At 39.0% G+C, this 26,946-nt stretch overlaps 2 protein-coding genes across 8 annotated transcripts in view; one reads left to right on the forward strand and one right to left on the reverse strand.

Annotated features, from left to right (window-relative positions):
- Positions 1 to 1,458: 1,458 nt before the first annotated feature.
- On the reverse strand, positions 1,459 to 13,917 carry sgo2 (shugoshin 2). 3 transcript variants are annotated; one of them, XM_085435555.1, is made up of 9 exons: positions 13,669 to 13,917; positions 9,008 to 9,124; positions 8,738 to 8,913; positions 8,521 to 8,595; positions 7,352 to 7,425; positions 4,937 to 5,079; positions 3,022 to 4,848; positions 1,806 to 1,926; positions 1,459 to 1,722 (listed from the first exon to the last, which is right to left on the reverse strand). In XM_085435555.1, the coding sequence occupies exons 2-9, from the start codon at positions 9,090 to 9,092 to the stop codon at positions 1,617 to 1,619; spliced, it is 2,607 nt and encodes an 868-aa protein (XP_085291681.1). In that variant the 5' UTR covers positions 9,093 to 9,124; positions 13,669 to 13,917; the 3' UTR covers positions 1,459 to 1,616. The 3 variants fall into 3 exon arrangements, with proteins under 3 accessions (XP_085291681.1, XP_085291682.1, XP_085291683.1); XM_085435556.1 differs by lacking the exon at positions 13,669 to 13,917 and adding an exon at positions 13,534 to 13,654; XM_085435557.1 differs by lacking the exon at positions 13,669 to 13,917 and adding an exon at positions 13,276 to 13,326.
- Positions 13,918 to 16,841: 2,924 nt separating this feature from the next.
- pikfyve (phosphoinositide kinase, FYVE finger containing) overlaps positions 16,842 to 26,946 on the forward strand; it is a 32,389-nt gene continuing 22,284 nt past the window's right edge. For 2 of the 5 annotated variants that reach the window (XM_085435550.1, XM_085435551.1), the window contains exons 1-8: positions 17,418 to 17,540; positions 19,356 to 19,552; positions 21,108 to 21,263; positions 23,346 to 23,455; positions 24,328 to 24,499; positions 24,736 to 24,943; positions 26,312 to 26,338; positions 26,562 to 26,651. In XM_085435550.1, coding sequence (XP_085291676.1) covers positions 17,497 to 17,540; positions 19,356 to 19,552; positions 21,108 to 21,263; positions 23,346 to 23,455; positions 24,328 to 24,499; positions 24,736 to 24,943; positions 26,312 to 26,338; positions 26,562 to 26,651 — 1,004 coding nt within the window. In that variant the 5' untranslated portion in view covers positions 17,418 to 17,496. Of the gene's footprint in view, positions 16,965 to 17,417; positions 17,541 to 19,355; positions 19,553 to 21,107; positions 21,264 to 23,345; positions 23,456 to 24,327; positions 24,500 to 24,735; positions 24,944 to 26,311; positions 26,339 to 26,561; positions 26,652 to 26,946 lie in introns of those variants that run through there. The other 3 variants (XM_085435552.1, XM_085435553.1, XM_085435554.1) reach the window with 2 other exon arrangements.

Raw genomic sequence — 26,946 nt, forward strand, 5'->3', positions numbered from 1 at the left:
GGGACACAAGCTTTTAACATCAACGTCCAGCAGACTTCTCAGATGAACAGCATAGCCTGAATAATTTACAGACCTGTCAGTCTGATCATTACCAAACCAGACATCCCAAGGAAACAAGTGAAGCAGGGTAGGTAGAAACACAGAGAGCAGTGACGTGCATAAATGTGCCTATTGCAATCAATATAGGAGCAAGGGGAGAAAAACAACATAATAGCATATTGTAACTTTGGTACAAGGCTAAATTAGTACTTACACAAATGTATGTATGTATAAGGAGGAAAATATCAGAATACTACAAACCAGTACTGAATGTCCTCATATGTGGATCTCATTTTTCTCAGAACCAAAAATCTGGTTTAAAAAAATCTGGTAATTATTTGTTTCTACATTCATCAGGTCCCAATCAGCCCAAATAGCAAAGAGAAATTAAAAATGCATGCTGTGGAAGAGTTCAGGTCTTAGGAGGTTAAGGAAACCTATATATTGTATATATATTTATTAGTTTCAGATGTAGCCATTCTTGTATTTTGCTTGTTTACATTATTGTATTTTGCACAACTCTGTTGCTTGTGAAGCTCGCACACAAGAACTTCACTCACATGTGCTGTACCAATGTACCTGCACATGTGATGTGACAATAAAAGTGATTTGATTTGATTTGAAACCGCAGCATTTTAGCAATGTAGTGACTGAGGTAAACCTTATTGTCTCTGCCAAGTAGGTTATGCGTGCATGTCATCATTCTGTCTGTAAACATGTTAGATCAAGAAGTTTTGAATGAATTCTAATAAAACTTTATAGGAGTGTAGATCATGTTAACAATCCATTAAAATCTGTCAAGTTAATGACTCAGCTGTTGTCATAAACAAAGCCTTGTAACTTTGTACTTGTGTTAAACATTCTCAACACAAGTACTGTAAAAGGATTCAAACTATTATTTCATATTTGATCCCCGACCTCTCCTTCAAGGTCACTCGACTGTTCTGAATGTCAACGATAGCGCAGAGCTATTTATCAAAACAATGTTTCTTACTGCTGTTGTTTGTATTACCAACATACAGCAATGATACATGGCGATTCTAAATATCAGATTACTTTATTATGACTTTGACTGTCGATTACAGTAACAGGTTCTAATTATTTGAACATTTAACAATATGACAATGTCCCTGAGGTATATATTTTTTCCTTTTTGATGCCAGTTTGACATTACTAAAAATTACACAAATTTTACTAAATGCTATACATGTGATATATGTGCATAAACAAAAAACCCAAATCCCTAAAAGTCCATCAACTGAGCTGTGCTAGCATTAAAGATAAGATATACATTTTAAACCAGATTTGGGAAATTCTCTTTACAGAAGTTAACAATAATGACTATAATAGTTTTTTAGTGACACTTTGTCTTGTTGAGTGTCAGCAGAACACAGCTTGAAGAAAAGACTCAAGAACAAATACTTCAAATTTCTACTTTAATGTGAAATGTAAAGCACTTAAAGACACACAATACTTTCTGGTCGAATCTGTAGAAAAATGATTTTAGCAAACAACTTTAATAAGAAAACAGCTTAAAATCACTTTTAAAAACAGTAAAATGGAAAAAAGACAAATTATCATTTGGCAGTCGTCGTCGTCATCTTCTTCTTCTTCCGGCCATCCTTAAACACAGGAGAACTCAGGAATGTGGTGTCAGTGAATTTATCTCCACGCCTTATTTTGCTGATAGAAAACATAAATGAGGTTAATACTGTGCTGTTCTGGGTTTTCGCAGGGCCACAGATTTTAGACAGAAACATCCTCACCTGTTGAGAGGCGGCTCCTTGTAACTCACGGCACCCTTCCCAGGTCTCCGTCTCCTGCTTCTCTCTCCATTTTCACAGTCTGGTGTTGTCAAAGTGTTGGTTACTGTCGATAAGACTCTGCCTGCGGGGACAAACAGGTACTGCTAAGCACAGCATCATAGCATGCTGCATGCATATTACTCTGTGCTTTGCTTCTCAGCTACCCTCTACATTTACTCATACTGCATTAGGGCTGTTCGATATAACGATATATATCGGATGACGATATAAAAACGTCTATCGTTTCATTTTACACTATCGTTCGTTTTGTGGTGTCGCAAAATAAACTGTTTACGGCAATATTTTTTCATGGATTTGATGGTCACTGTAGTGGCTATATTAATTTGTTAAAGTTCTCTCTTTCTCTTATATTTTATATAACCACACTACGGACGGACAAGAGCCTGTTTTTATGCGTTGTCATTAGCAACAACGACGGTAAACCCATCGCGTGTCCGCTTGTTTATTTTCCACATAAACCTTTCACAATAAAGCTCAAGATCCTGTTGAGACTTTTCAAAATAAACTGGATCACGTGAAAGAGTATGCAGAGTGTTTACGGATGAGAAGCAAAAAAAGAGTCGTCAGGTGCTAAAAAATAAACCTTAGACTCAAACGTTAGAACAGGCTTTTCCCCGCCGCACGCCGTGTAATAAATACTCACAAAGAAAATGGCGGCCGTTACAACTTATGTCTAAAAATGTATAGTTTCATACATTGGTTAAAACACTCGACTCCAGGTACGCGACGCCCAGCTGGAAACACTTCACGCAAGTCGAGCTGCCCGAAATTCACAGAATTTACAGAAAATGTTACATTTTTGTGATTTATATCGTTATTGGGACGATAGATGGATATGAGGATATGAGATTTTGATCATATCGCACAGCCCTATACTGCATTATGATAGCCAAATTCACAATCTGTCCTTATGTATATACTTTTCTGTTCAGATAAATGTTTTGGGGACATTTGCCACAAACATTAATGTCTTAAAGTGACAGGGTATTGAACCTTTGACCTTTGTCTGCTATGACCTCAGTGATAAACAAAGTACAATTATTACCCATCTGTCACAAATGAAAGCTAAAAATGTACAAACTCAGTAACATAAGAGCTGATGACAGAGCTGTGCTTGCATTAGACTGCACTGCTGTAAATAAAGACTGTTCCACACCTGGAGAGGCTTCAGCCGTTCCAATTGTCGCGAGCCTGCCTGGTGTTTCCCTGCTTGGAGTGGCGGGTAGAGAGTCCACATCGAAGTGAGCTGTGCTGTTATCCACGTCCAGCCACGGCGGCAGCTCATCCATCAGAAGGTCGCCCACATTCTGATGAACTGCCTGGTCGCTGGTGTCCACCGTGTGACTGCAGGTGTCCGATGCATTCGACATCCTGGTGATGTTTTCAGAACTACATCCACTTCTGTTCTTAGTTTTTCGTCTGTAGACAACAAAAGTCTTCCTGGGATATCTGGTTTCCGTGGCTGTGTTCAGCATGAATACATTTCTAGATGATGTGGGACTCGAATCCCTCCTGGACTGCGAATCATTCAGATGTTCAAAGATTTCATGCTTTTCGCTGATGACAGACTGTGAGTCGAGCATTTGTAAATCATGTAATTGATCTTTAGCAATTTCAGAATCAAGGCAGAGAGCGGAGGCGTCTCTAGGGTCAGGAAGATAACATGTTTCACTCTCAGATCTTAAGTCTTTGTTGTCTTTTTTCTTCGTCTTGTCATCTAACAAGTCATCACCCTCTTCTCGCTGCACCACTTTGTTCCTGCTGGGCTGCCCTGTTTTGTCTCTCCTGGATTTTTTAGGTTTTTGAAACTGTGATCCTAAAGCCGCCTGCCAGTCTAGTGGCAGTGCTTCACCACTGTCACTGCTACTTGAGTCTTCTTGACAGTTCCCAGAGTCCTGAGTGGCCACCCAGGATCGCTTCCCAGAGCGCCGAGTCTTTGAACGATTGCTTGATTCTAAACGTCCAACAACGCTTTTCCTCATGACTGCTTCTTCTGCCTGAAAACTGGATCCTGTAGGAGGCGCCACATCATGCTCTGGTGAGTCACTGTCGCCGGTTATTGAGATAACAAATGTCTCCCTGCATCTTGATTTGTGACCTCCCCTAGAATTAGTCACAGTATTAGTTTTGCTAAAGGACAGACGCTCCGCATGCTCTGACTCTGGTTGTGCACAAAGCAGAGCGTCCTCAGAGACTTGAGACTGTAAGCTTTCGTCTCCCGCTTTAGGTTTTTGGACTTTCTCCTGGTGGGATTGGCTGCCCTCACTTTCACCAGACGGCACAGTGAAAAAACTTTTCCTGGTTACTGAAGAGGCCCACTTTCCTTTAGCTCTGGACTTCCTGCATGTTATTTTGGAACTTGTTTCTTCAGCCACACTTCTGCTGGTGCTTGAAAACCTCATTTTAGGATCAGAGAAGTAATCTTCCACATCCATTTGGTCTACATTTGAGATGTTAGTGCGGTCAGAAGATTTGACTTTATCCTTTGATACTTTCTGATGCTTGCCCAGTTTAGGAATGCGAGTGACAGTGGCAGTACTTTGATCCTTCAGCGGCTTTTTATGTGCTTGTAACAAAGATGCAGACTTCTGCACTTCTATACTTGAGCTGCAGCTTTGCTCCTTGTCCTTTCTGCCAGAGCTGACTTTTTTTTTCGCTTTGGTTTCCACAGTGACTATCTCAGTGGCTTCACTTAAGGTCATCTCCATGGTTGCATTGAGCAAAACAGTTTTCTCTTGATTTTTGCCAAGCTGTGTTTCACTTTCCATGGTGGAGACACTGGGAAGATTCTGATCTCCAGAAAGGGATGGTGTGGATTTTTCACAAGTCTGACTGTTCTGAACAGAGACGACGGAATGAATATCAGCCTGGGACTGAGAGGGATTCTCCACATCTTCCCTCGGAGTATTAGCCATGCCAGACGCTTCTATGTGGGCAGCCTGTGCACACTGGGTGGACAGCCTTTTTTCAGCTTCTGTGTTATCTGCACAAAAAGCAGAGTACATCAGCATTTCACATCATCAACATTTTACAGTTAACACTAAAACTTTCAATGCTTAAATCACGCCTACCGTTGCAAACATCAGTCGACTTTTCACATGTATTCGGAAAAGTGGAGACGTCCTCGTTGATGGTTTTTTCAAGCAGGGCAGATGTTGTGATTTTGCTGGTACACCACAAATTCCTTGAAACATCTGTCTGCAGCGGTAACTGACTAAAATGGGACAAAAAGGCAAGATATTAAAAAATATATATAATTTTTTTTTCTTTCAACTCACTAGTGAATGCAGGTGCCACCCTTTCAGCCTCCTGGTAGACTCAAACTTGTCTGAGATTTTTAGGAGATGCATCTGTGGAATCAACTGTGAAATCCTACATTGCATTCACAAGCTTGGGTCCACCTGACAGGGCGATGACAACACTCCATCAGCTCTTTTGCAGCTGAGAGGTAAAAAAAATTTTCACACTCTGGTTTAGTGACAGCAGTCTGACACTGTTATTTTTATTATTATTATCATCATTTCTCACAGCTTCTCTCCACACTGTTAATGGAAGTAGTAGAGCAACTTTTCACAGTGCATCAGGTAACATATATTGAGATGTCTTGCAGCTATATTTTGGGGGACCCTATGCAACTATAAGAATGTCTCCCAAACTTGACAAATATTACCGTAACCTACAGTATACAGTAGGTTAGCATAAACAGAACGTGTGATAATCCACTTGTCACTTGTTGTTATAGAGCAAGATCTCGCTCTATGTCGAGGCTAAGGTATTTTAAGTAAATGCTAAATTGACCACTGTTAGGCCGTGTGCATGCGCAAACATTTCTGTCACTGAAAACAGAATTTTACAGTCAAGTCCTAAAGTATTTGGACAATGACACACTTTGCACAGGCTCAAAAGTAATTTGACAAGCTACCAATTATAAGATTGCTTTTAATACTCAAATTTGTTGAAAATCCTTTTTAGTTAATGACCGCCTAAAGTCTAGAACTGGCAGACATCACCAAATGCTGTGTTTCCTTTTTGGAGTTGAAAAGTTAAATGCTCCATATTCCTCAAGCAAAATGAAGGTAGCACATAGCTCACACGTTTGATCTAAACGCAAACTCAATGGCATGACGCTGCAGGATGCTGTGGTAGCCATGCTGTTTCAGTGTGGCTTCAGTTTTGAATGAATCCCTAACAGTGTCACCAGCAAAGCACCATCACACCTCCTCCTCTATGCTTCACAGTGGGAACCATGAATGTAAAGAACATCCATTCATCTTTTCTGCACAAAGACACAGGTGGAACCAAAGATCTCACATTTGGACTCATCAGACCAAAGCACAGATATCCACTGGTCTAATGTCCATTCCTTGTGTTTCTTGGCCCAAACAAATCTGTTCTGCTTGTTGCTTTTCCTTAGTTGTGGTTTCTTAGCAGCTGTTTGACCATAAAGACCTGATTCACACAGTCTCCTCTGAACAGCTGATGTAGAGATGTGTCTTCTACTGCAACTCTGTGTGGCATCTATCTGGGCTCTAATCCAAGGTTCAACACAACTTCTGCACAACACAACTGATGGTCCCAACCTCATTAAGAATCAACTCTGACAGGCACACCTGTGAGGTGAAACCATTTCAGGTGACTACATAATGAAGCGCACTGAGAGAAGGCCGAGGGTTTGCAGCGCTGTCAACAAAACAAAGAGTGTATACTTTGAGGAATCTAAAAAATAAGACATATTTAGATGTTTTTTTAAGATTTTTTGCTAAATAATTCCACATATCTTGCTTGGTATATTTGATGTCTTCAGTTTTTATCTACAATATTATTTTTACTACAAAAAGTAGTAAAAATAAAGACAAACCATTAAATGAGGTAGTGTATAACACTAAAATGGGTCTTAAAGTGTGAAAAATAAAACCCTGGTTTTTCCCCTTGTACCATTAAGGCCATTCTCCCAACACTTAATCTCGATTTAACGGGTGGGTTGAGGCTGATACTTTTTCCACATAAATCTGGGTGGGTTTGGATAGTTTCCCTGAATAAATCATCATTTAGAAACTGCATTTTTTATTTACTTTGCCCAACATTAAAATTTGTTTGATGACCTGAAAAATGTTTTTTTGGTTTTTTATTTTTGCAAATATGCAAAAAACAGGGAGGGGCAAATACGTTCTCACAGCACTGTGTAAGAAAAGCAACTGAAGCTGTCAGTAAGATATAAACATTGTATTCTTGTCCGTGTCTATTCAATAATGTGCTGTTTTTAAAAGTGATAAATGTTACTAAGTCTGTCACTGACTTTTATGGAAACATGACCAGGCTACACATTCTGACACACTTAGGTGGCGTCACTGAAGTGACCTTAATAAAAAAGGAGTGCAAGTCTGAAAAGTGTAAAAGAAATGTCAATGCCATTCAGAGATGCCTAAGCTAAATCAGTGGTTCTCATTGCAAAGAGCCGATCACTGTGAACTCAGTTCATTTCTGACCTTCCAGCTGCAAGATTTTCCATTCTGATGTCACCAGATGAGATCCGGGAATCTCCTGAAAGGCTCTGAGAATCCTGTGAGAAGCAAATGTTAGTATGGTTTGATATTGCAATGCATTTTCTTCTACTTTTGTTCAAACTTAAGTGGCTTTCCGTCTAAACTTTTCCTAGGATCCAAGAAATGTTCACACAGGAAGCGATTCACTTGTACCGCATCATTTCATAGCTGACAGTTGGTCACTCGTTGACATTCCAGGCTTAGTTGTCCAGATAATCCTCCAATGCAATTACCAATCAATCTTAAAGTCTCACTGTGAAATTAAGTATAGTTCAAGTTGGGACCCAAACACTGCACACCAGCAGCAGTTATTTCATGCTGTTTCTGAATGTCACTGACTGTCTATGGTCTCCAGTTGCCAAGTCACTGCTAATCTTTTCCTTGGTGCATCATTAACCCCTCAGAGGATGAATGTTTGACTGCCAGCGCTACATTACAGAGTGTGTGTGATGCTAAATTGCAGAAGTGCAGCCAATATTTCATTACAATCACTGCAAGCCAGCACACATCATGCGCAGCTTCTTACACATCTGAAGTAGCTATGGGAAACTTTTAGAGCCCGACCGATATATCAGCCAATATTAGCAATCTGTTGATAATCATTTTCATTTATCTGCTGATAAATTAAAATGTATAATAACCGTTCAACCAGTTATAGTAGTGACACTGAATAGTTTGTCCGTCAGCGGTCAGGCAGAACTCAAACAAGTAATCCACGACTTGTTGTGCATACTATCGTCATAAGGACTCATAATTAGCTACAAAGGATCAGTTTAGGGAAATTTGTTTTCTGTGCCTGAAATTAAAAAACAAATATGGATTTTTAAATAATCAAATATCAGTATCATTACATGTCTTTCAAATCCTGTATTGGTGAGGCTCTAAAAAAAAAATCATCTGTCAGCTGACAAGTTGTAAAGATTAAAGATAAGTTGTAGAGTTGTAGAAGTTAAGAGTTTGTCAGCCTTGAACAGTTCTGAAGTTATGTGCATCAGTAGGAAACCCTGCATTGTGCCAGTTTTAAGTAAATTTTTCAGCAGCGCTCACCAAAATGTCACAAATATGTCAATATGCTGCAGAAACTGTAAATATGTATTGAATGAAATCCTTACGCTGTCAGAGAACAGGTCTGCCACCATGTCCAGGTGCTGCAAAGCATTACTACGGAAGTTGTTCAAGATAAGGAGCTGCAAGAGGAAAACAAGACGCTCTGCAGTCAATGCAATCAATCCAGCGGAGCATCGCTGCACTCTTCTTTGCATCATGACCAGTAACTGTCTACTCAGAATTTTAGTGCTGTAGAAGAACACAAGCAAACGACAAACGCACCAGTTTTCTGTGCTTGTATTTCTTGGTGGCTAATTCAAAGCAGAGAGCGTCCACTTGTTTCTGCAGGTACATGACCTCCATCTCCAGCTGGCTGCTTCTCCTCCTCTGAGCTTGCAAGGCCAGAGCTAAGGCTTTGTTGTTGGTCTTCAAAGAGACCTTGAAGAAGGACGAGGTATCTGGTGCGGAAACACGACAGTATTTGTGTTTGGCATTTACATGAACTCTTCTTTCAGCAAATTTCTGAGATCCAAAAAAAGCAAACAGACTCACTGAGAAGCTTATTTTTTATCTTGGATGCTGCAGTTGAAGTCTGCTTGGTAGCCTTCGAGGCCATCATAGTCTTCAAAGAAAACATTATCAGATGAACAGGAAGACTCGATCAAAAACCTGAAAAAGATACACACGTTAGTCATTGTACACAGTAATTAAGAACACCCAGCAGCATGCATGTGTTTGTCTTTCCTGTGATGCTGTCAAGTCACCAGAAACTGTATTTAAAAGATAGACATAGGCATGCTGGCATCATCCACTGCTTAGTCAAGTCCTGATGTGAAGCATCAGCCTGATCATCTTGGCATTTTCAAATCGGACATGACAGTGGATCTATGGAGGGAAATTAGGCTACGTTCACACTGCAGGTCTTAATGCTCAATTCCGATTTTTTGATCAAATCTGATTTTTTTGTCTGCTTGTTCACACTACAAATAAAATGTGACAGCAAACGCGCTCTAGTGTGAACGCTCAAAGCAGCCCGCATGCACAAAAGAAGACGTCACACACAACGCGCTCTGTTTAGACCCAGACCAAACAGGATTGTTTGACTGATGGACCTTAATATAAAGACGTGTTTCAGACTTTACGTTTCCCAATTTAGCTTTAAGTTGTAAAGTTATTTTGTTATTTACATAATAATGTAAATAACCTAATAATGATCCTTATTGCTGTTTTAGAGGAGCGGTGCTTCAAAGGATGCAGATTTCTGTCAGAATCTGCAGATTATACAGTATAAATAAAATGTTCACATTTCTCCAACGTTGTCTTCCCAACAGTTTCACTGGTTGGCCAGGAAGCGTTCGCGAGGGCGCTGATAATTGGCGTCTGTCTTGTGTCAGTGACGTAAAAGACGGATTTAATGCGACATGACCGTTCAAACAGCAGTCGCTTTCTAAAACATCAGATATGTATCGGACTCAGTACCACATACGAAAGTGACCCAGGTCGGATTTGAAAATATCGGATTTGTGCTGTTCACACTGTCAAACCATGATCGGATATGGGTCGCACAGGGTCAAAAAAGTCAGAATTGATGCGCTTTCGCCTGCAGTGTGAACATAGCCTTAGTCTCAAAAGTGTTACAGCCATGTAAGATATGATCCACAAGCATAAACACAGATTTGTGTGTAACTTTGAGTACCCACAAATCCCACACACAAATACAGAGCAATTTGAACGCACAAAACTATTGTACAAACGCATGTATCAAACCCTTAATAAACAGTGACCATTTATGCACACATTTTCAAGTTCAACTTATCAAAACTGATTGTTTTTGTTTACTACAAATATTTGCAATGTTCATTTCCTTTGCTTACAGATCGCTAAATACACGTGCAAGAAACACCTGATGTGTACAAGTCACGCTGCATGTGCATGTGGAGTTTTGAGACACATTTCACACTGCCAGCTTGCACGTCCAAAAGTGAAAGCTGGATTCAAGTGCTATTGGAAAACTGGGACATCTGGGCTTCCAGCGGATTCTTGTTGTTTCAAATAAAACACATATTTATTTCTAAATAAGCAAAACAGTTCATTACCCCTCATCCACTTTACCAATTTACCAGTTAAATGTGCCATACGTTAGCATGTATGGCATATGTCTTAACTAACCTATCGCCACTTAGTGGACGATCTTCTGCTGGGAAAAGGGTCAGAGCACAGCTGAAGATGGGAGAGCACCCTGGTTGAACATTCCTGTGGCTCATCCTCTGAAGTGAATATGTGCTAGCTAAGCTGTTGTATATTTTGAATATAGAAATGATCCCAGTGATGTGAGATAACACTTTCATATTCATCCAATCATTCCTCAATAACAGCAGATTAATGTTAACATTATCTGAATGCGTAATAAACAGTCGATCATTGTTATCAAATCAGCTGTATCAGCAATACAGTTTGAAGAGTATGTCTGCTGTTCCTAAACTATCACCATTTTGTCAGAATGATTTCCCATCGGAAGATTATTCACTAAGGTGTGACAGCTTATTATATACTACTGCATGGCATATTTAATTGATAAATGTATCATTTGTAGTAAAGAAGTGATGAACTCCTCTGTTTGTTTAGAAATAAACACCCATTTTATTTATTTATTTATTAAACACAGGGAACCCACAGGTCCCAGTTTTTCAGCAGCACTTAAATGCAGTTTATATTTGTGGATCTGTGGGAAGCTGGCAGTATGAAGATCCTCAGAATTTCACATGCAAAGTGATGTTCTATGTGTATCATGCAATATGTGCATTCATATTTTTGTGAGCAAAAATCCCAAAGCAAATAACTTTAGGCATTTTACATGCAGGGAGTTTTCCGAAAGAGAAAATGATTAGATTTGTGGAGCTAAACTTAAATATGTGTGCGTAAATATCACTCAGGTTTTGCATTTGTAAAATAGTTTTCTGTGTGTTCACACTGCCCTACATTTGTGTGTGGATTGGACCATTTTTTGTGAGTATTCAGAATTACAACCAAATCTTTACAGACATTTGTAACTTAATGCATGCTTGTCAATCATATCACATACATTTGTCAACCTTTTGAGACTAATTTCACACAATATTGCTCTGAGAAACTAACATTGGTTTTGATAGGTTATTGGCTAAAAGTTGCTTCACTCTGTTTTATCTTCTCTTCTGACTCAAATGGGACAAAAATAGTAGAAAATGAAAAACATACTGTATTTAATATGACGTAAAACTAGTGACTGAGACAATAAACTCAACAAAAAATGTTTATAGATGTCATAAATCAGTGAAATTCTAGAATCCGACCAATATATTAAATATTAGTCTAACTTAGCTCTTATAACAGCATTTATAACAGCTATGAAATTAAACTGTTAAGAGTGTTGACGTTGTACAATGTGTAGAACACCACAAAGACAACAACCAGCTGATCCAAGCAGAGTCGGACAGAATGCAGACGCATAATTCACAGCTAGTTGTGACAGTAAACAAAACTATTTTTAAAATGCACTGTTATATTATCTTAGTAAGGATTCATAAGGAATATTAGGGAAACTTGTTTATATTTTGTGTGTCTGAATGAAAGAAAGCTTTTTAAATCATCAAACATTAATATCAGTATTGATCTTTAAAAATCCTATATCAGTCAGGCTCTGCTGTCTTCAAGTCAATTTCTCTGAAACCAGACTTCTTCTTTTTTTTTTTTTACAAAAATAGTGGTCACCTTTTGATGGCTAATAGAAAAAACATGCAGGTTTCTGACTTGCTAACTGGATATCACCAGTTAAGTCATATCATAAGGGACATCCACACAGGAAAAGGTGATTTGAATTTTATTGAAATAATAATAATAATAATAATAATAATAATAATAATAATAATAATAATGGATTGCATTTATATAGTGCTTGTCGGGGCCCTCAAAGCGCTTTACAATACCACTATTCATTCACTCTCACATTCACACACTGGTGGAGGCAAGCTACAGTTGTAGCCACAGCTGCTCTGGGGCAGACTATTTGTGGCCATCTCAATAGGTGTGGGCAATGAATTATCCAAAGGGGACACATGACAGACTGGGACTGTTTTGGAGGCCCACAGCAATAAGATTAACTCGGTTCTGCTCAAAATTGATTTTATCTCTTTATAGGCTTATTGCTGCAGTCTACCACAACAGTGCCAAATTTTTATGTGGTCCTTTGGGAAAACTAATTACCCACCGCTGCCGTATAAAGTATAGAGAAATGATGGTGACTTAATAATGGGGGCAAATCACGAGTTAAACTTTTCTCAGCTTTAAAACGACCCACTGAGGCAGGCAGCAATGAGGGTAAAAGGTACTGTTGACTGGTATGTGAGGGAGTGCATATGCCAGATGGTTACCTAGGCAACCAGAGGATGGTATAGCCACTAACAACCAAACGTTATCTTAAAAATCATGCATGACAATGTGGACGAGGTTTATTGGCACAATGACTATAAAATTTGAAAAGTGCTTGTCATTAACAGTTTGGGGTTTCTTTTCATAAGAATAACTTATTAATACTCTGTATCTACTACATTAACCATCACAAATAAACGGGTCACAATATAAAGGAAAAACGAGGCGAATCTTATAAAGATGTAGCCCACCGCATGCCACCACAGCAGCTTGTAGTGTCCCCTCCCTCTGCTTGAAGGATGAAACAATTCTTCCAAAATGTATTCTGTCATTAGATCTTTCATCCCATCACTGTCAAACTTCCCATAAGCGAAGTTATCATATAAGTTATAGTATATAACTTATTCAATATGTACCTCTCAATGGGTGAAGATTTGCAGTGACTCTTCTCTATTACAAGACACGTCGACCCAAATCATGCAGTAGCATAACTAAACCGACACATTCTTTCATTGTACGTTGTCAAGGATTCATGTTTTCCTTAAACTGTCTGGATATCTTTTTTCTTACATAACTCGTCTTGTACCTGCTTTCAACAATAAAAAAATACCCATGTAACCCACTGTGATTAAGTAATAGTTTTTAAATAAAACAATCATAAGATATGTGATTACCTCAGCTCACAATCCGGAAGTTTTTTATAATTTGTCTGCACTGCGCTTCTGTTAACATTAGCTTAGCTTACTTAGGCTAAATCTGCTAGCACGTTCGTGTAACCGGCGTATTCTTGCAATTTGGTCAAAACTTACGGTAACTTCAGCCACTGGTAAGACTTGCCTCTGGAAAATCTTAGTAACTACCCTTCATAGCCACGTAAACTGACGTTCAAATCGATTCAAACAAGGCTAATCGTGACTTTACTGAATAAAAATGTTACGCTGCTGATTGCATTTTAAACATAAACAAAAAGTCAGCCGGGCTTCCACGCAAGCGTTACAGGGCGTGTCCAACAATCTGAAAACCAATCAGAAACGATGTATGCTGTTCCCCGAACTTGTTTTGTCAGGCAGCTCAAAGCTAAAAGTCACCAGGTTTTAGCGCAGATGTTTAACTTTACTGACAAACTTAAGTTAAGAGCAGAGGCGGAGCCAGACATTTGAAACACCCAGGGCTTAGCCCTAAAGGATAGTATGCATGTGGGATTTTTTTTTTTTTTTTTGGGGGGGTAGAAATGACTGAAAGATTAATAGGCTCTGTTTTGAGTTTTGTTCAAAAAAGAATGACTTCATATAGGGAAAAAAATATATCACATATGCAGGACAACTTAAACTAGTTTTTTAATTAAGCAGCAAGGCAGAACAAGGCCAGGGCTGTAAAGGCACGAGGACTAAACCCCAATTCAACCAGACCCAGAACTGATCCGGAATTAAAACAGGACTACAACAGTTCAAAATCAGGACTACTGAGGACTTAACCAAAACAGAACCAGAATCAGAACTAGATGATAGTAGCACTAAAAATCATCATAGACCTGCACTACACTTATTTTTTAATTCTACCAAAGTCCACTATTTAGATTAAGAAAAGTTTATATAATTATTTAGCCTTGTTGTGCAAACAAGCCTGCATAACTTAATAAATGTATAACTTGAAAAATAACAAACCTAAAAAGAAACACTAGGTACGAGATACATGAGTACCTATGATACGGTGATACTTTTGGTAAACAACCATTTGACTAACATGTGTGTCTCACCTGCTCTTGTTCCATCTCTGTTCTGTCCTCATCCTCCTCTCTCTCCCTCTCTGTTCCTCTCTCTCCATCTCTGTTCCTCTCTCTCCCTCTTTGTGCTGACAATCATCAAATATACAGTTGAAACCAGATATTTACACACTCTTCAGATCAAAACACAAACACTTTTTTAATTGTAACATCAAATCAGACTAAATGTTTATTTTTTTAGATTGATAAATATAAAAAACGTATTTGTTAACTTTAAGAGTAAAGAGAGAAACTATCTGTATTTCTTAATGGCACCAAATTGTATTCAAAACTGAGCCACACTTATGGAGCTCCACAATTCTTTTCCTGTTGTTTTGGTTGATAGCTCTTGATTTTCCCATTTCAAAGAAACAGTCTCTGTGTTTTGCCTTATATGCATCCACAGCTGTGCCACCAATTTACTCACATGGACTCTACCAACCTATCAGAAGCTTCTTCAGCTCAGAATGGAACGTCTGGAGTTTCTAATTAATTAACAATAAACTTAGTGTATATGTACTCCTAAATTTGATATAAGTGATAAAAATAGAGAGCTCTGTCTCTCTTTATTCTGACATTTAACTAATTCAAAAGATATTTCAATATTTATTTATCCAAAACAAAACAAGTTTACTCTAAATTGATGTTGTACAGTAAAAAAATGTTCTTGTGTTTTCCATAAAGTGTATGTAAATATCTGGTTTAAACTGTGAATATACTGCTGTGTATTGAAATTCCTCTTGTTTTGCATATACATGAAATATACTGAACAACATACAAAGCATAATATATAAAATACTACCAGAGTTTTTTCTTTGAAAGAAGCTCCTTATGTCCATTCTTGTATATCAGTACATTACTGAAACCGATTTATTAAGCCGTGGAGGGTAACAACTGAAAATATGAAATAAACACACATGTAAGCTAAGACTCTCTAAAGAAACAGCATTGTTGTTTTTCAGCTTTTCATTTCACCATTTGTTGATTCACTTGAAGAGCAAGTAAGTAATATGGGTCAAGTGCAGTATAAATGATTTGCTTTGGAACCTGGTCAAACTTCAGTTCTTGTCTGTCTGCCTAGCTCCGTTTCTCCAACAGCGCACTGGCAGGCAGCAGCTGCCCCGCCCCGCTTAGTGTCTGAGCTCGGATCATACCAATATTAGGGGGGATTTACACACAGTCCTAAATTCCCACAGTGTGCACTATGTGCTTCGAATATTGTGTGTAGTTTTTTGTTTTATACAGTTGTCAGCCAGGCATCTAACTATGAAAAAATTACACTCCAAAAGACCCCGGGCTTCTGAAAAAACAACCCGGGCTTAAGCCCAGTAAGCCACCCCCCCCCCCCCCCCCCCCGCTCCGCCACTGGTTAAGAGTGAACTAATATTAAAAATAAACCGATAACAACTTATTTCATATAAAAGACTAAATTCAGAGGTTTAGTCTTCGAACAGTTTGGCTACACAAAGTTTGTCTGACAAAGCTGAATGTAGGAAAAGACAAAAATGATAAAATTGAAAGTTTTAGCTCACAGAAGAGACACTTTTGTGACATTAAATAAATAAAAATAGAAATAATCCACAAAATGTTCCCCTTTTCACTCAAAAAATGCAATTTTACATTGTATGAGTTATCCATTTACAAAAGGAAAAACAAAAGAAGAAATTACATGAAGAACAATAAGAATAAGTACAGCGGCATTTTTTAACAACATAAATACCACAACATTTTTAGTAAAAGTTGGTCAGACTTTGTAGTTTTCTACAAAAACCTCTTATTTGGTTGTACTGACTTTAGCGAGAAGCGTTTTACCTTATCAGCTTGACTGCTGTTGTGGTTTAGACTGTTGTAGACTTTTTTTCTTTCCCCTATTTGTATGTGTGTTTATATACATCTCTTAATTGTAATTATTTTGTAATTTGCTTATTTTGCTTACTGTCACATATACTGTCACACACATATAGCTATGTGACTCAGTCTGCTACCCTGTGTATCTGTTACTGTTTATTTGTATGGAGAATCAAATAGCCATAAAAATGTAATAGAAGTAAGGTAATGGCTGAATGTGTTTAGCTGCACTTGAGACATCCCTGTTCAAACAACATTGCTTTTAGTCACCGCTAAAGTAGGAGACTGCCGCCTGGCTGCCATCCTCTAATGAACGCCTCCATCGCCGTCTCTATGTTCGGCTTTTGCGCCTGGCTGGTCACAACCAGTGGTGGGAGTCGATTGGATAGGTCTGTCTGGTGTTTCAAAGGAGTCGGGGTTTCCTCCAGGTGTTTTACAGCTGCCTTGAAAGCGGAGGTGCTCCATACAGTGATGTCAGTCTCCTATAGTGAACGGGTAATTCATAGTTTTTGCTGTCACGGCAGTTACCCAGATTTTACGACCAGTAGAGCCTACCGGCTAGTTAGCATACGAAGCTAGTACTAACTAGCTTGGCTAAAAACAGTTGTAGCTGCTTCTGTACTGTTCGTCAAGCTAGTTGATCAGCACGGCTTGAGTTGAGTCATAGTTTCCGCCTACAAAAAACAACTAATTCGTTAAAAGACATTTCAAGATACTTGTAATTATAAAGTCAATATGCTACAATTAAAATCTGGTGATATAAGATACGTAAAAGGTATTAGTTTAGGTAGTTAATAGCGAGCTAGTGGCTAACTTTGACGACTAGTGAAAAAAAATGTGGAAAATGGTGATGGATATCTGTGCAGTCTATGAGCGTATCCAAAGACAGCAATCTTTAGCTCTTTGATGGGGCTGAGGGCTTGGTCGTGTCAGGACACTGTAGTGACGCTTCGGCCTATTTTGATCACATGATAAGGTGGTGGATGTGGTGCCTCTGCTACTTCTGCTTTCACTACTAGTATCTAAAATGGCTTGTATTGCAAACTCAAAGTCCGTGGCCTTCTTGAGTAGGTAAGTAAAAAAGAGATTGGTATCGGCTTTTAAGCTTTGATCACGGAGAATTTTAAGAAGCGGATGCGGACCAGCCGAGAGTCTTTCTTGTCACGAGGTCGAGTTCATGTGTGGGACCGTCAGCGATCAAATGTTAGATATGTCAGCTTTAGGTTGCAACAGCAGTGTGTGAAAGGAGATACAAAGATGTTGTTCCCGTTGATGAAAAAAAAGAAATTTCAGAATTACAGAAAAAAAATCAAAGTAAAAAACCTGATAATTTCTTCTTTATTTTTTTTTATTTTTTTCTTTTTCTTCTTTTTTGGAAGTGATAATTTCTTCTTTATTAGCAGACTCTTTTCCAAATATACTATTTGAAAGAAATTAAACAGGTTGCCCTAAAATGTGGACTTCCTTGTTCACTGTGGTATACATTGAAATGGTTGCTGGAGTTGAGTGGTTACACCACAGAGTGAGGATCTGAGCTCTTGTTTTGAAGTTTGCAGTCACAAGGTTGTGTGTCATCAGTTTCAACATTGGTGGTGATGGTGTTGGGCATACAGACTTCCTGTCACCACTATTAAAATTGTTGGTCACGCTGAGCCTATTTCAACAGGTTTACTGGGTACAATCTGAGGGGACCCAGCATGGACAGATTATCCTATAACACAGACTCAGTACAGACTCAGCTACCAGGTCATGCAAATTGTATACACTGCACATACCCTCCCTAAGCAAAGACTTTGGTTGCACAATAACACAAGGATTTAAAGTCACCACTAAGGATGGAAAAGTCAGAAAATGAATAGAAGGAGACACAAAAGCATAAAGCTCAACAGTTTTCATCTTGTTTTCAATGTCAGGCTGTAATTGTAGTTTTTAATGCCCTAAAGTTGGGCATTTTGACATTGGAGTCCTTGGATTTGACTTGCTTATGGTGAGTAGCTACGTGAGGAACTACCATTCTGGCAGGTCTGTCTTGGCTTCATTTTCAGCCTGGAGTTTGCCACTTGGCATATTCCTGCTATTTCTTGTCATTCAATAAATAAACATATATGTTATGCTTGAGGAAATGAAAAGCAAAAACAAATGGCTAAAATACTTTTGTTACCATGGTCATCATTTTTTCCTTTTTCCTGGGTAGCTTATCCCTGTTAGCATCCACTAATATGTGGTTAAATATCTCATACCAAGTTTTAACTTTTGATAGCCATCAGCAAGCTTCTGGTATAATTCTGGCTGAATATTTAACCACTCTTCTTGACAGAATTCATTTAAATTTGTTGGCTTCCTGCCACAGAACTGGCTTTTAAGCATAGTTTTAAGTATAGGACTTTGAGAAGGCAATTCCAGCAGCTCAATATTAACCTCCTTTGTCCATGGTAAAATCAGCTTTGATGTATGTTTTGGATCATTTTCCTGTTGGAACACCCAGCTGTGTCTAAGTTTAAACTGTCAGAAGCCCTCGGACAGTTAGACCCTTTCAACCAGTCCGAAGATGTTAATTGTAAACTGAGAGGAGCTTAAACAGCTTGTTTCAGAAAGTGGACAAACTGTAAGATATATAAGGATTATTTTGAACTTTGAATCATGCAAAACTGCTCTCGTAGAAAAACAGTGTAGTCCTTGAAATGTGTAATGTGTATTAGATGACAGAGCGTGCAATTTGATTGTTTTTAGGCAGGGTAGGTGCAAGAATCTTGGAATTAAAATAGTCAGCAGTTACTGATATTTTTGCAGGTAAGTTTCTAGGAACTGACTAAAGACTGAATAAGCTAAATGTGTTCTTGCTTACATGTGCATTCTTCAGTGCATACCTTTTTCCCTCTATGGCAGGAGGAACAGTGACATGGCTACAGATGACAAGTCCTCGTCCTCATCCTCAACGGACTGGAGCGTGGAGCCAGCTGGCATCTCACCCACCAGCCCCTCCCACCTGACTCACTTCAAGCCACTGACTCCAGAGCAGGATGAACCTCCCCTCCGCTCTGCATACAGCTCCTTTGTCAACCTGTTTCGGTTTAACAACAAAGGTGAGGAAATGCACAATATAATCAAATAGAAGCCCAAGAATTTCACTTGAGTTAGTCCAAAAGCTACACTCTGTATTGATTTTTATTTCTTTAATGTTTGAAAGTTAGAGAAAAGTGAGACCGCTCACTGATTAACAGAGATTACATATAGATATTTTGCCTACCACTGTAAACACAGTGTGATAAATCTGTAGTGGAAATTACATCTTACAGTATTTTTGACTCGACACAATATTTTATAGAAGATGTTTATCTGAACCGGAGCCAGGACCCAGTTAGCTGCACAAGTCATGAATTAAAATTCTCCAATAAGTCTGGTCCCCTAATTTTAGTCATGTGATGCAGTCATGTGACCAGTTGTTTTGTTTGCTCTGAGTTTTGACAGCCCTATTAAAGATCAATATGAGTGTGTACATGCTCCAGATAGCTTTTCTTCAAATTCTTTAATTCTCACTCACTTTTGCAACTTTGTACTTTTTTTTTTTTTGTTACTCACAGCAACAACTCCACCTCATTGTTACGGTAGTCCATTTAAAAAACTCGGTGCTTTTCCTCGACATTTTGCCGCGACGTTTCAAAGAGCCGGAAAGTAAATAAACGGCAGTCGAATCGTCTTGCGTCTCACGCATGCGCAGTACTGGAACGTAAGCGTTTTCGGCTGTTTCAATGTGGACGCGCAACTCTGTGAAAACAACTGAAAACGATAGTGTGGACGTGGAGCGTTTTCAGATGAAAACGCTGTTTTCAAACGTATATTTGATCATTTTGAATTGGCTGCCAGCAACATATATAACAAAACAAGGGGCAACAAACTGGAGAAGTTGTGTAATATTGAACACATCAGTAATATTGCATTTCAGAAAAGCTGATGCGTTCACTACTCTTGTTAACCGGTACATAATTTGATTACAGATTCAGAAATTTCCACACAAAGAAGAGTTTTTATACATAAGGGACAGTGAAAGTCCCGTGACGGCTGTGATCTGTGTGACTGTTGTAGAAATCACAGCACAGACTCAGGGGTACTCCTCTAAACCGCTGTCAGTAAAAGAACTTCAGCACTGCATATGCAAATGTCTCATGTTAAGATTTTACCATGCAAAGAGTTTAGTTAAAAACTTTTTGCATGGTTTAGTTAAAATGGAGCTATTAAACTACCCTGTCATCTGACCAGTTGAAATCCGTTTTTTGTTGTTGTTGTTGTTGTTGTTGTTTTTTTGCATCATTCTGTTTGTTATCAGCACACAGTTAAAGAGTGAATCCGATAGAGTGCCTTATTGCATCTGTGAAGGCGCCTCTATTGCTCAACAAAATATGCAGATTTTGGAGTCACATGAGTCTGTAGTAAAAGAGGTTGGATTCACTCACATTAGAGAGAAACCTTTTTGTGGTTGCATTTAATGCATTTAATTTTCTAATATCCTGATCTTTAGACTGAACAACAGTCCTTTACTGTCAGATTTCTTATCTTGAAATTGATGACTTTTTACAATTGGCTTTGATTTAACTGCAAACTACTGGACTTAATTATTCAGCACATTCTCTGTGTGTTCAGATGAGGGACGCCCTCCTTCAACAGCCTCAGAGAAGCCAGACATTCCAGCCCCTTCTCCTCAATCAGAGAGGAGAAGCTGGTCCACCAGTCCCTCTCACTCAAGGACGCATCGAAAGCAACATCCCGACCACTACAGACGCACCTCAACAGCCTCAGGTAAAAGTCACACACTGGACACTTCCTGATATTCGAGACAGGTTTGGTTTTTTTATGCTTACAAATTAGTCAAACTCTTTGAAAGCTTTCAAATTCAGCTCCACACTCTGTTGAAAATGAACAGATAGCTGTGAGACGAGAAGAACAGGATCATTTCCAGTGCTGCAAACCTCTTAAACATTTTGATCTTGTGCAAAACCAATAAAACATGTTTTATTGTCACAAGATCATAAAATGCATTTCACAATATTGAATTGAACTGCATCCTGCATTTGGTTCCAGTTTTTGATGGGGAAGAATAATAAGAGTCGTCTCATCCAATAAAGCAACAGAAGCAACAACCATATTGCATATTATAACATAAGAATACAAACAAGTCATTTGCCTGTCACGGGCTATAGTGTCTGCACGTGTTGTGGTTGTGATGATCAGTACAACTGATAAGGTTTTTGTCTTCTCAACTAAAATGCTGAGTAAATATTATTGTGTGGTCTGTTCTGGTAAGACTGCTTGGCTGTCATCTGTGAAGAAACACTGCACACTCCTTAAACACTGTTAGTTTTGTACATGCCAACAATGACACTTAAATGACAACAAAACACTGATTCAAACAAAGGAAATTTATAAAGAATTCATAGAAGTGGTCAGGAAAGTGGAGCAAAAATAAAGCTCATGGCAGGAAAAAAGTGTCTGTCTTGTTGTTTTTTGTGATTAAGTTAAAATGTCTTCTGCCTGACAACACCACCAAACTCCCCTAATTACAGTTTCAGAGGCAAAAAACATGTTCTGTGTAAACCTTTATTAGTGTTAACTCAGTAGAGAAACAGGTGTCTGACTAGAAATGTCTTTGTTAATGAAGCACCAGCTTCTGTGTTTCTTTTTTTGAACGAAAACCTGCAGATTTGAATGTGAGTTGATCACAGAAACAATTCTGTGAGCGTTTGTGTAACTGTCTTGATGCATGCTCAATCATCCAGGTAAGTAAGTGCCAAAAAGTTGATTCTGTTCATCTGGACGTAGTGTTTTCAGACGAAGTGACTTCTTCATCCAAGGACTGAAGAAGTCACTTGGATGAGTGACCAAACGTTTCTCCCACTGAAAACGTTACATCCAGAAGAACAGAATCAACTTTTTGGTGTTTGTGTAACTGGTTGTGTTTGAAATCATTCCCTGCTGCTTGTGTCAGGGGTTCTGTGTAGCAGACGAGATATGAACTCATTGGCAAAATGACACAAACACTTTTGGAAACTTGTCGAGTCACTTTGAATCATGTCACTGTCATGCAGTGAAGTTGTGACAAATCAGCATCAACAAGTTCCTTCTTCCTCACAGTGCGTGATGGTATACAATCCCTGGATAGTGACCTGCTCAGAAGAGCTTTCAGAGCACCGTATTTACACTTACTGTACGATCAGACGGCAATACAAAATATCTAATGGAAGTGAGTGATTTGGGACACAGCCATTGTTATGTTGGAAAGAGAAAACAAAAAAATGATGCACATGAGCGCTGTAACATCCATTCTCGTGTCTTTTCTGATTGCAGTGGATTGGCCAGGTGAGGGCTCTTCTGCACTGTGTGGTTTTACTAAAGCTATTTTGTCTGGACTGTAGCTGCTCAGTCTGAAAAAATAGCCTCTGTCTGTGTGTGTGTGTGTGTGTGTGTGTGTGAGATTTGCCTTTTAAAACAAAGCGCTTCCTTTTAGTGTTTGGTTTGCCTCTCAGGTACTAATAATTGGAATGTAATTTGTTATGATTGATTTTTAAGCTAACATTTCTAGTCATCATGCTTTTTTGCCAAGTTATTTATTTTTTGTTTTTTTATTTTTTTATTAACTTGGATTGTGTCATGTCACATTTGCAACTTTAAAGGTAGTTGTTCATTGTCAAATGTTTCTCATTTAGCTGTGTAATTACATTACCTAAGAGAAGCCAATGTAGCATTTATTCAGATTAAATATATATATATGTATTTTCTTTTTTAAAAGAGGAATATTTGACAATGCGGCAGGACTTCTTTATAGACTTATTTATTGTGCTCACTTGTTCTGTTTGTTCATTTGTTTGCATGGATGATTTTTAGAGGGAAGCGGGAAATCTGTTGCATCTCTAAGTAATCATGACCCTCGTACTGCTGTGCAACTTCGCACTGCACTGAAGCGGCTGAAGGAGATCATGGAGGGAAAGAGCCAGGTAAAACAAACTCCTCTATATTTGGAAACATTTGTTTACCTTTGGTATTTCATTATAATATGCCTTTTCTAGGAAAAGTGTGAATGTTCAGTCCAGTTCAAAGGTTTTGAGCGCTAAAAGTGAACTGAGTTTGTCTGTTTTTAATCAACAATGGCATAAATATGGCCCAAGCCATGCAATACCTCTCTAGGGCTGTGCCATATCATCCTCGATAATACAGTAAGCATCTTTACCCGATGCAAAAACAGCATATTGCAAAGTTTTTGTTGTAGCGATGCCATGCATTTATCTTCCCCATTGTGCACAACAATAAGATAACCCTGGTGTACATAAAACAGAGCACACTACTACAAATGATGTCACTGAAGCACTTGGTAGTATGACCAAACACTGGATGGAAATGACTGCAGTTACATGGTGGGAAAGCAGGGCCCAAGATATGACATCATGTCACAATCTTGCACAACTCCTGAAGACAGGGTTAGCTTATTTTAGTTATTATTGAACTACAGTGTTCAGTAGTAATTTTGTACTTTTACTGCTGCATAATGCTGCTGCATTTTTACTTAAATACAAAGGTGGTAAAGCTTCTGGGCTGCTATCCCTCAAGACTTTCTCCTTTGAAGCAATGTACTATCTGGGATTGTAACATCTAGTTCTTTTATTGAATGAGAATGCTGCTGGGACTTTTTTTTTTTTTTTTTTTTTTTTAAGAGAATTAGGAAGTGAATTAGGAACTCAATTTTTCCCTATATTATCAAAAATGTGGTTCTTGCAAATTTCCTTGGACTATCGTGATGTCATCTTAAGGTCATATCACCCATACGTCTCTGTGGATGAAAGCAGCATGCTGTGATGTTGTCCCCCTTCAGGACAGCGATCTGAAGCAGTACTGGATGCCAGATAGCCAGTGTAAGGAGTGCTATGACTGCAACGAGAAGTTTACCACCTTTCGCCGCAGACATCACTGCAGGCTGTGTGGGCAGATCTTCTGCAGCCGCTGCTGCAACCAGGAAATTCCCGGAAAGTTCATGGGCTACACAGGTAGGGTCCAGATATTACTTGGTTACGAATGTATCAGAAAACTGTTTGTAATCCACCAGAATATCTTGCATTGTCATTTTACATCATCCTACATTAATGTTAACCTTGGTGGAAACGTTCCTCTATCTAAGCACTCGTGACACTTTTGTGAGAATAATTCCTCCCATTTCTATTATCTGTCACTCTTTCCTTCTTTACGCCTCTTCCTGTCTTGGTCGGCCTCTCTGTGTTGCCAGGAGACCTGCGGGCGTGTACATACTGCCGTAAATTAGCATTAAACTACGCTCACTCAGCTGACTCGGGCTCCATCGGCGAGGATCTGAGCGCCTTGTCTGACTCTCCCTCCTCTGTGTGTGTGCTGGAGCCCAGTGAACCACGGACGCCATTGGGTGGGCGCAAGTCCAGCAGGAACATCTTCCTTGAGGAGGACCTGACCTGGCAGAGGTGACACAAATGCACACTTGGTGGCAAGTTATATCTGAGAAATTTTAATTTACATACCCAGATGGAATTGAGCTTGTAATATACTGTATGTAAAACCTGATTTCTGGCACTTATGTTTGAATGATTTCCAGTTGAGTTTGAACAAACGCAGGTAGAATACAGGCTTTCTGCATGATTCCTTCACTATCAGCTCTGAACTGATGGTTACAGTCAAAGAGTCAAAAAAGTGTCCTCCTGTCTTTTCCTGACCACTCTTATAAAAATACTTCATGTTGTAAAGTTTGAGTACTCACAGGGACATAAAAGAAGAGACACGCACTGCTCAGAGAATCAGACTGGGCAGTCATGTGACACCTGTTTTTAATGCTGCTCTGATGAGACATGGGCTACTGGAACAAGGCTTACATGGATATGGGAACATGGAAGTGTTGGAATGCTACTATGCCAGCCAACTCAGAGACTTGGCTGGCACAGGTAGTAACTATGAATGAGAACAAGTCTGTAATGACTATGAAGTACCTGGTAGCTCATTAGAAGAAACCTGCTGTCAAAGCAGGAGATTCAGGGGAATAATAGTGGTCAGTATGGACATAATGACCCAACCCTGGTTAGAAGAGAGCAGTGTGGCTGAGAGAGATGATGCTTAACCACCTGCAGCAACAGATGTATCTATTGAGGGCGCAGCTCCCCCAGCTCACCGACAAGGCCCTGTCAGAGGAGATGCTTCAATCCAATTCAGTTTTATTCATATAGCACCAAATCACAACAACAGTCGCCTCAAGACACTTTATATTGTCAAGTAAAGACCCTACAATGGCAATCGGACACTGTTTGACTGTAGCCCAGTTCCTCCTGCCTCCACGCTGCACCTCCAGCCGTCATACTTCTTCCTGTTCACTAAAGCCTGTCATGAAGGGTCCGTCTCTTAGTGGAATCATGCTGTTTGATGTCTGCTCATCTTTTCCTTGCTGGATTTTCTGCTTCAATGTGAAGTTTGTAGATTCTGTACTATGTGCTTGGTTAAGACCCATCAAGCTGAATCATATTGCACATGCCTTTAACATGTGATTCTAATTATTTAAGAATCTGCTTAAAGCATAACTAATCTCAACTTTCCTTTTGAAAAATGGTTGACGATCTTTTTTTTTATTTTTTAAAAAGATATCTTTAGCGTGCACAGAACAGACCAGACAAATTGTTAAATGAGTCTTCAAAGACTTATCTGTTTCAAACTTTCTCCAAGCATATGTGCATTTTACAACTTGTGCTTGTTTGGTTGCAGTTTTAAGCCTGTGTGCTCCCCTGCTTTTTCTCTGTCAACTTCCTTCAAAGAAAATCTGTTTCCTCTCTCTCTCTCTTCTGGCATAGAAAAACTCCTATTGGGATGAGAAAGACGTGAGTCTTGCTGTTTGTTTCATTCTTTTTCTTTTCGTTTCTTCTTTTTTTCCACATGTGTCTCAGCTTTAGCGGTCAGTTAGCAGAGGCTAATGCTTTCTAGCTCTGTAAAGAAAATAGTCTTCTGCATTCTGAAATCTACTGATCATAAATGTGGGCGGAGAACAGAAAGGAAATGCAAGGACTGCAGGAAGAGTCTAAATCCAAGTTTGTGTGTTGTTAGTATGATTCACCAGGAGCCTCAGAACAGCGGCCTCACTTCAAGGCTGACCACACTGCAGGAAGACGTAGGAAAATCACCTGTGAGGAAGAGGTCAGTCGCTGCTTTTTGTTTGCGTGTACAAATTACATTATGCACAGTGTGTTCCAGTCTCGTTCCGCACAGGTAAAGAAGAATTTTGGTTTTCTCCGTGTTTTCTTCATGCCAGCAGGGTCTGAAGTTTTTTGTTTGTTTTTTTTAGATCACCTCAATCTTTATCCAAAAACAACAAGCTATCCAGATCATTGCCACATCGAATAATTCTGTTTCCTACTTCATTCCTACATTTCTCTGTCTCCATTTGTTACTGTTATTTTTGTTATTATCGTTCAGTCTTCATTTAGTAAGG

Source organism: Copadichromis virginalis, linkage group LG16 (genome assembly GCF_057382275.1).
Source record: "Copadichromis virginalis isolate Kocher_CV1m ecotype Utaka linkage group LG16, C_Virginalis_male_GT1.1, whole genome shotgun sequence".
NCBI classification, from domain to species: Eukaryota; Metazoa; Chordata; class Actinopteri; order Cichliformes; family Cichlidae; genus Copadichromis; species Copadichromis virginalis.

Bases quoted from the DNA above. Each gene is read 5' to 3' on its own strand.
- sgo2 (XM_085435555.1), bottom strand. From the start codon at position 9,092: ATGTTTTCTTTGAAGACTATGATGGCCTCGAAGGCTACCAAGCAGACT. The intron at 4,849-4,936 runs GTAGGCGTGATT...CTTTTTGTGCAG, and splicing joins GTCGACTGATGTTTGCAACG to ATAACACAGAAGCTGAAAAA. The intron at 1,723-1,805 runs GTGAGGATGTTT...GTTTTCTATCAG, and splicing joins AAGGAGCCGCCTCTCAACAG to CAAAATAAGGCGTGGAGATA.